The 10,000-nt window shown below is 44.0% G+C and overlaps 1 protein-coding gene across 1 annotated transcript in view; it reads right to left on the reverse strand.

Moving 5' to 3' along the window:
* col28a1a (collagen, type XXVIII, alpha 1a) overlaps nucleotides 1-10,000 on the reverse strand; it is a 39,473-nt gene that overhangs the window by 20,702 nt on the left and 8,771 nt on the right. The window contains 4 exon segments of the mRNA XM_048229730.1: nucleotides 7,809-7,853; nucleotides 8,226-8,270; nucleotides 9,414-9,459; nucleotides 9,867-9,909. Coding sequence (XP_048085687.1) covers nucleotides 7,809-7,853; nucleotides 8,226-8,270; nucleotides 9,414-9,459; nucleotides 9,867-9,909 — 179 coding nt within the window.

Below are 10,000 nucleotides of genomic sequence, written 5' to 3' on the forward strand. Positions count from 1 at the left end.
GGAACATGTAGTGGCGAAAAACAGAGTTTTCTTATATTATCTTATTTCCATTTGTCTTTGTTTTCAACCACAGGAGAAAGCAGGTGGTGCATTGTCAGACTCACAACTCGCATCCAAGTAATCCAAGAGAGAGCTTGACTTAACTGTTGTCGATAATTTATTGTAAATAAACAAAAATACAAAATAAAAATGCAATGGTTTGCAATAAAGTCTTTGTGGTAAACGGAATAAGCAGGCAGCAATTCAGCAGGCTTGAATTTCCCCTTGAGGATCTATAAAGTGTCTATCTATCTATCTATCTATCTATCAATTCAAAGTCTGCTGGAAATACAAGTAAAGATAACTCCATACCTTTTGACTGCGCTTCTCCCTCGCCTCACCTCAATCGGGCCAAAGTAGTCCAATCCGACATTGGTAAAGGGTGGGAGGCAAATCATCTTCTGCTCACCTGCTTTGCCCCTTGCACGGCGACACTTGACACATTTGGAGAGCACCTTTCTCGCTCCTGTGTTGCTCTTTACGACCCAGTACCTCCTGCGGAGCTCTGCAAGCATGTGGTTTCTGCCACTGTGTCCACTGTGCTCGTGAATGTGTCTTAACAAGAGAAGTGAGACATGAGAGTCTTTGGGCAGGAAGTGAGACATGAGAGTCTTTGGGCAGGATACAGGGGTGTTTAGTCTCTTCAGGCCGATCTATGCAGGCGGCCACCTACTCTGAAGCGCCCGTCCAGTACAGGATCAAGCCTGCACAACGGCTGTTCTTGTGTACTCTAGGCGGGGTCATCTGCAAGGATGCAACTTCAGGAAAGAAAGCTTGCCTCTGAACAAAGATGGCGATGGACTTTTCTGCATCCATAGATCCTTTGCCGTGAGGAGCTGTCCACCAAAGTGGGTTCTGAAATCTTCCAACTTAATGCTCCACCTTTGCTTAATTGAGCGGGTGCCGACAAAGCAGTCTTCAGTCTGAAGTACCAGGCTACTGCCTTTAGCAACCTGATCCAACTTGAAAAGAAAGAAATAAGCTGGTCTGTAGGCGTTTCAGTTTTCACCACTGCTGTGCATACAGTAGTGGTTTACCTGACCTCTGGATCATCCTGAAGCATGGGGCCCGGTGCCTCTCCTACTGGCCAACTTTCTTCTAGATTCCACAGAAATTCAGGTGCATGGATCCATCTCCTCTGCTCCATGAATTTTCTTGCACTCAATCCTCTTGAAGAGTCGTCTGCTGGATTGTCCTTAGTGCCCACGTATCTCCACTGAGACAGTTCTGTGTTGTCCCGGATCAACGAGACCCTGTTTGCCACGTAAGTCTTAAATCTTGCTTGGTCATTCGCCAGGTATTTTAGCACTGTTTGGCTGTCCGTCCAAAAGACTGAGGGCTTCAAGTCAATGTGGAACTCTCTCCTCAGCATTCTGTTCACTTGCTCAGGGATGGATTACTGAACGGGCCTACTGGGCCCAGGCCCACGGGCCCAAGGGGTCAGGGGACTGTCTACTGTATGCAAAATTGCACAATTTCAACCCATTTTTTTGCTGCTCTTATTTCTTCACTGTATGTGCCTTCTTATTTACTTATTATATTGTTTACTTGAATGTTATGTTTGTCTGTGGACCTAATTGGTAAAATGTCTTGTCTCCACCGTGGGATAGTGGGAAACGTAATTTCGATCTCTTTGTATGTCTTGACATGTGAAGAAATTGACAATAAAGCAGACTTTGACTTTGAGGGGGCCCTGAAGCCCAAGCCTTTGCATTGAATCATTGCCTCAATATCAACAAATCAGGATGTAGGCTATGAATCTGACTGAATTTAGTATTGGCCATCTCCAAAATGCACCAGAATACAGGAAATCACATCAAACAAATTTTCTGAAATTTTCACATATACGACAATAAGTGGGGGGCCCTTAATACATCTGGGCCCAGGGGCCCGAAAGTTCATACATCCGCCCATGGGCATGCTGAAGCCTCTGATCATTTCCATGCTGCTGGTCCATTCTATCCATCGCTCTGATACGGCCGGTGGCAAAGGCTCATCCCATCCAAAGTCCCTCTGGCAGAGCTCCTGTAGTAACTGCTTGACTGGAAGGATGAGAGGAGCAAGAAAGCCGAGTGGATCAAAGATTGAACTGACAACAGAAAGTATGCCTCTGCGGGTGTGTGGTTTTTGACTTAAACTGATGTTGAACTGGACTTCATCAGAATCCACACACCATTGCAGTCCCAGGGCTCTTTCAACAGGCAGACTGTCTTTGTCGAGATCTAATGACTTAATCCCCTTTGCCCGGTGTTCTTTGGGAATGGAAGCTAAAACTGCCCGGCTGTTGCTGACCCACTGAGTTAGCTGAAACCCACCTTTACTGCACAATGCAGTGAGATGCTTTACCAGTTGGATGGCGTCAGACTCCTTGGACACAGACTTTGCTCGTCGTCCACATAAAAGTTGTGACGAATAGTCTCAGCCACCTGATGGAACATCGATTTGATGTCAGCCATGATTCCAACTCGCTCTTTTCGAAACCTCAGGATCACTCCAACAAGGGAGTTAGTCAGATCAGGCCCCTGGAGTAATTCCGTGTTGAGGGACACACCCTGAAACACCACTCTGAGTTTTTTCTTTTTGGGGTGGTAGACCCCGTGGTGTGGCAAGTACCATACCTTTCCTGGCGGTTGTGCAAGTTCTTCCTGTGGGATCTCCTCAGCATAGTTATTCTAAAAGATGTCACTGAGGAATGCAACATACTCCTGTTTAAATTGTTCATCTTTTTTCATTTTCTTTTTTAGGCTGTGGAGGCGCTGTTCTGCCATTTGCCTATTGCTTGGCATGAGCACATCATTTCTTCTTAAGGGTAATCTTAGACTGTAATGCCCATCTTTCAGCATTGCCTCATTGGCCATCTTTAAGAACATCTTGTCCTCTATAGACATCTCAGTTTTTTCTTCTGATGCAACCTCATGAAAATCTTGATTGTACTGTGAGATCAACAGCTTTTCTAAACTCGCCACTGAAATCACAGTCACACTTTCACAGTCACCACCGCCAGACACACTTCTCAACGGCCCATTCACAACCCACCCCAATAGGGTTTTAACTGCATAGGGACCCCCATTTTGACTATTAATCACCTCCCATGGTTCTAGTAGGTTTGGAGCATTTGTGCCAATCAACAGCTCTACCTTGGAACTAATGGAGGGATAGTCACCTACTCAAGTGAGTCCAATGAGCCAGGTCATTCTGCTTGGGGATGCTGCTGGTGGTTACTGGCATCTCCTTTTGAGTAAAGGTGTCAGGGGAGGGGCAAGAAAGTGTTGCTGTCCAGTGCTGAAACTTCCAGACCTGATACAACATGAGTTGGAACATTAGTTTCCTGATTCATTGTCGCGCAGAAGAATGTGTGTCTTTTGCCCCTAATGTGGAGGCGTGACATGAGCTCCTCAGAACAGAAGGTGGCAGAAGAACCAGGATCCAGGAGTGCATACACTTTTATGACCTGGCTGCCTTTTGCTGCCTTGACTTTGACAGGAACAATAGAGAGCACATTCTCTTGGTCTCCGGCCCCTATATGACGACATGACTCAGCTGATGCGCTACCTGTAGCTTCCTTGGTTGCACTGTCTTTAGGCTCAATATGGAGGGTACTTGGATGGGCTCGTTTGCACATATTACAGGTCAGACGCCTTTTGCAATCTTTGCTGATGTGCCCTGTGGAGAGACATCCAAAGCATATGCCCTTGGTCTTTAAAAAACTGAGCTTATCTCTATGGGCCTTTTTCATAAACATCTTCCATGAGTCTAGTGTGTGCTTGGAGCTACAAAAATGACAGGAGGGTTCAGGCTTTGCGTCTTTAAGAGGAAGTGCTACACTGATGACATAGCTACTGCCAGATGACTTAGATGTCTGTGTCTTAACTGGGGCTTTAGTCTTTCCTTTAATGGCTGTCTGATCTTGAAGATCACCAAACAACGGGTCAGCAGCTATGCGAGCCTGCTTTTCAATAAAGGAGACAAGGTCTAAAATTCTGACCCTGCGGTCATGCTGTTCTTGCAGCTCATAAGCTTTGTTGCGCCACCTTTCTCGGAGCCTATAAGGCAGTTTTAGGACAATACTTTTCATCGTGGACACAGTGTCCAACTCCTCCATGTATGATGTTTCTTCCATTGCATTGCAGCAGCTCCTGAGGAACATGGCATAATCCTGTAGAGATTTAGAATCTTCTGATTTTATTTGTGGCCAAGACAGAGCCTTCTCCAAATAAGCACAAGAAATCTTATACTCATGTCCAAAGTTTTCCTTCAATAACTGCATGGCTTTCTGATAGCCTCTATCTGGAGCCATAAATTCACAGCTCTTAACCAGTTTTTGTGCATGGCCCTTAGTATACTGAATAAGAAACTGCAGTCTGTCTCTGTCATTGTCAGTCTTACGCTCTATCATATTTTGAAAAGAGTGAATGAATGACTTGTACTCCAAGACTTGGCCATCAAAGATTGGGATACTACCTTGTGGTAAGGTGGATAAAATGTGCTGTTTCATCAGCATTCTCATTAACTCACTTTGATTTTCCAAGACTCTGATCATATGGGTGTCATACAGAGAGCTGGGTGTGGAGGGTGTTCCAGGCTGAGGTGGAGGTACAGTAAACTGTGTGCCTCGGGCTGAGCTGGCAGTTGGAGTAGTGGCAGGGGGAATGCCAGAAGAACATAGTCAGGGCATAGTGGCAATGGCGGAGGGCATCGTGGCAGTGGCAGTGGCAGAGGGCATCGTGGCAGTGGCAGAGGACGTAGTGGCAGTAGGAAGACTATAGGATGAGGTGGGTTGCACCTGTGGCCAAATATCACTAGAGAGACTGGGCCTAGGATGTAAAACATGCCCACTGCGATATTTATCTGGACCAGGAAAAGGCAGGGGAAACTGAACTTGAGTGTCTGCCTTAGGTCTGACTACTGAGTCACTTTCAAGAAAAGAAAGCAGCTCATCATCCAACTGTGCAGGGTCGGGTGCTTCTGACCCTAATACAGGTGTGTGAGTTAAGACTGACTTAAATGGAACAGGAGCATACACATTCTTTTCAGCTTCTTTCAGATAATTTATTTTCGCATTAGTGGCTTCAATTTCTACACAAGGTTTCTCTTCGTTTCCTAATTCCTCCTGCTCCTCAATAGCATGTTTCTCCTGCAATTTGGAGGCTTTTGTCAGCAAAGCCACTCGTTCGGCTTCGGCGGTAATGCGCAAAGACGCGGAACTACCGGACCTAAGCGATTGTGCGTCGAATTCAAGTTCTGCGTCTGCGTCTTCAGCAATCCGCGATAACGAAGGCTCCACTTGTGTGGCAGAAGTAGTGACATCATCTGCGTTAGGGGAAGTAGGATTTTCTACGGTTGAAATCCATCTTGTTATGTTCGAAATAAAAGCAGCTACTTGCGAATGTCATCGTCTTCATTAAGTGTCTTTTCATCAAGCTTTTCAACGTATGATGCAACTGTTCAAACTCTTCAAGAAATCCATTAAACTTAAGCATGTTTTCTTTGACTTCCTCAATAAACTCCTTACCAGTCATTAAATTCTTCAGTATTTTCATTCTCTGTGTTAAATGAGACATTTTCCCTGATCTTGCTGCGCGCAAACGCGCTACTTCAGTCATATCTTGAACTTCAATTGACGTTACTTCAGACCCGGCAGAATCGGCCATTGTTTCCAAAAAATAAACTTCCAAAAATCACACAAACTATGTATTCCTTGACTTAATTCATCAGTACTCAAAAAGTTCAAAAGCAGTTCATATTTTCTTTTCAAAAATCAAACTCTCGCTCATTCCAAGTAGGCCGCGGTTTCACCGCTTCATTTGTTTGGCCGGGCCGCAATTATTTCAGAAAAATAAAAATCTCGGTTATCCTTCGCAAAAGTTATTAGTCCAACTTGCTTCTACATACTTAAAACATCATTTTCCAACGAAAAAATCTTCAATATTATAGCATTTGGATGCACATACCTGCAGGACTCAGATCATCACATCATCGTGTGACAGAGGACGCAGGTGACCCAGGTCTGGCACAGTGCTGAAGCTCAGTCTCTTAAAGCCAGGTTTTATTTGACCTCACGGTTGACCTCGTGTTCATAGTGTTGTCCCTCATGAGAACAGCAGGATATGCCAGGAACAGACACACACACACACACACAACCTGCTACTGCTGCACACACACACACACACACACACACACACAGGGAACAGACTGGTTGTTTTGGAAGGTACCTTTCAAACTGTCCGAGCCAGAGGCTGTTATTCCTGCAACGATCTGTGTGTGTGTGTGTGTGTGTGTTTGTGTGTGTGTGTTTGTGTGTGTTCTGTTGTGTGTGTGTGTGTGTGTGTGTGTGTGTATGTGTGTGTGTGTGTGTGTGTGTTTGTGTGTGTGTGTGTGTGTGTTGTGTGTGTGGGGGTGTGTGTGTTTGTGTGTGTGTGTGTGTGTGTGTGTGTTTGTGTGTGTGTGTGTTTGTGTGTGTGTGTGTGTGTGTGTGTGTGTGTGTGTGTGTGTGTGTGTGTGTGTGTGTTTGTGTGTGTGTGTGTGTGTGTGTGTGTGTGTGTGTGTCGAGCCCCAGTGTGTTTTCATTACCGGGGATAATAGAATGACACTGGCCTGCCAGAGAGAAACACACACACACACACACCGGGCCAGCGATACAGGACACACAAACACCCCACCGAGTTCCACACACCCCACAACAGAGAGCTTGGGCTCTGCTGCGGTCATGCCAGCGCTGTGGTGAAGGAGGGTTGGGCGATCCGGTGCCCAAGTTCGTGCCGCCGGTGGGTTAATCCCATGGGTGTGTGTGTGTGTGTGTGTGTGTGTTTGTGTGCCGCCGGTGGGTTAATCCCGTGGGTGTGTGTGTGTGTGTGTGTGTGTGTGTGTGTGTGTGCCGCCGGTGGGTTAATCCTGTCGGACCCAGAGAGGAACAAAGGCCCCTGGGGGAGGATTGAGCGCCACCGCTTCCACACACCGGCACAGGGATTACGGAGATTACGGAGAATCCCACTATCACATTCCATCGACGCACAGCCTCAGAGAGAGCTTCCGACTGAGAGAGAGAGTGTGTGTGTGTGTGTGTGTGTGTGTGTGTGTGTGTGTGTGTGTGTGTGTCCACGTGTGACTGCTCATCGCTTCCACATGGATGTGGGTGGTGGTTTCACTCGCATTCTGACAGGTTGTTACAAAACATTATTGAGGTGTGTGTGTGTGTGTGTGTGGGTGGGTGGGTGTGTGTGTGTGTGTGTGTGTGTGTGTGTGTGTGTGGGTGTGTGTGTGATGACAAGTTCCTATCTTGAAAAATATTTTAAAAATCATTTGTCATCTTGAAAAATCATCAAAAAAACTTGTTTCATGTCCATCGTGCAAATGACGGTGCTGAGCTATTTCTGTATCAGAGTGTTATCATCTGTAAACTCCATCAAAATTAACTTCATCTATTAGTTAAGGAACGTTTATTGCAACTGCAATATTCTAGCATATACTACCATATCCATGCAATATACTATCATTACAAATCGGGGACTCTCAATCCCATATTCATATACTGTACATAGAACTTTCTTTTCTGAGATCTCTGTGAAAGCTGAACCTTGGATCCTAGATCTTAGAACCTTGGAGTCTAGATCTTAGAACATTGTCTGCTTCTACCCCATCCTCCTCGTGTGCCGTACTGTATGTTCTTCTAGAGAGAAGTCACAGTTTATATCAACATGATGAATGTTTTAAAAAACAGAGTCCCACACAGGTACACACACACACACACATTGATGAACGTCTGCTCCCACCTGGTCTCCCTTAGGTCCTCTTGGCCCTGGAGGTCCATCAGCTCCCTATTGGGAAGTAAACGAAACATAGTGAATAAATGAAACACACACACACACACACACACACACACACACGTACATACACACACACACACACACATACTGTATACACACACAGATGTACACACACACACATACACACACACACACACGTACATACACACACACACACACACACACACATACACACACAGATGTACACACACACACACACACACACACACACACACACACCACACACAAATACACACACAAAACCACAGGGTTGAGGGTGGGAGACGGGTCATACACACAAATTATTTGTCTCACATACACAGGAACACACATACACACACACACACACACACACACACACACACACACACACACACAACCTACTTGATCTCCCTTCACCCCAGGGGCGCCACACTCTCCTCTTTCTCCCTGAAAGAAAAAGAGACTCAGAGAGATAGAGCTTCACACAACACAAGAACAGGAAGGAGCAGCTACTGACAACCAGTAGGGATCACAGACTAACAGCCACTGACAACCAGTAAGGCTAACTGACTAACAGTCACTGACAACCAGTAAGGCTAACTGACTAACAGTCACTGACAACCATAGTAAAGGTAACTGACAAATAGTCACTGATTAGTAGGTTCACTAACTATCAGTCACTGACAACCAGTAAAGCACTAGCTCTTCAACCCTTGTGACAACCAGTAAGGTAACTGACAGCCACTTGACAACTAGTACGTAACTACTGATGCCTACATTACATCCATGCAGTAACATACATTGCGTCAGCCCTAGACATCTGTTCGACTGCAGTTCTTAATTGTTTCTGATTACTTATAAAATAAACATATTTTGTTAACCATACCACGGTTATCCATGTCCCTCTTTATGTTGTGATTCTGTTGATGCAGATACTTTAGTGATGTATAGTATGGTACTGTACAGACAAATGCATCTGCTTAATACCATTAACATAAACATAAACACCTCACCTTCTCTCCTCATAAACATAAACATAAACACCTCTCCTTCTCTACTCATAAACATAAACACCTCACCTTCTCATAAACATAAACAAAAACATAAACATATCCACCTCACCTTCTCATAAACATAAACATAAACATAAACATATCCACCTCACCTTCTCATAAACATAAACATAAACTTAAACATATCCACCTCACCTTCTCATAAACATAAACATATCCACCTCCCCTTCTCATAAACATAAACACCTCACCTTCTCATAAACATAACATAAACATAAACACCTCACCTTCTCATAAACATAAACATAAACATATCCACCTCACCTTCTCATAAACATAAACACCTCACCTTCTCATAAACATAACATAAACATAAACACCTCACCTTCTCATAAACATAAACATAAACATATCCACCTCACCTTCTCATAAACATAAACATAAACACCTCACCTTCTCATAAACATAAACATAAACACCTCACCTTCTCATAAACATAAACATAAACACCTCACCTTCTCATAAACATAAACACCTCACCTTCTCAAAAACATAAACATAAATATATCCTCCTCACCTTCTCTCCTCTTGAGCCAGACCTCCCCTGTAACAGTGAACAAAAACTGCTGTTACAGAAATTCAATCTGGTTTGTACATTTAATCATTCAAGGTATAACACAAATATTAGCATTCTACTGAAACTGCTGAATTCCTTTGCATTATGTGGTGTAGTACCACTACATGAAGAGTTTGGTTTCAGAACGCTATAAAGTTGAATTAAAAAGTCATGCTATTTAATTGTGTATTTCAGGTAATATCAATCAAAATGCCATTGTCTTGTTTTGATTGAGTGGTGATAATTTATATAACAATACTCAATTACGAAGCTCTACTGTATTTAAAAACAAAATGTAATAAATTATTTGTGAAAATTCATTAAAATGGTGGATATAGCATTTTAGATCCAAAGCTTTATATATATATATATATATATATATATATATATATAGCATGCTGGAGACAGTAGTACCTCGGGCCATCCATGCCTGGGCGACCGTTGATTCCTGCTTCCCCTGGAGGTGTAGATGAGATGGATGGAAGATACATATCACATACCACAGGCTATGTAGGCTAAAAGGGAGTCATATCATTGTGGGAGTTTAT

The sequence above is a fragment of the Alosa alosa genome, chromosome 20 (genome assembly GCF_017589495.1).
Source record: "Alosa alosa isolate M-15738 ecotype Scorff River chromosome 20, AALO_Geno_1.1, whole genome shotgun sequence".
NCBI lineage: Eukaryota > Metazoa > Chordata > Actinopteri > Clupeiformes > Clupeidae > Alosa > Alosa alosa.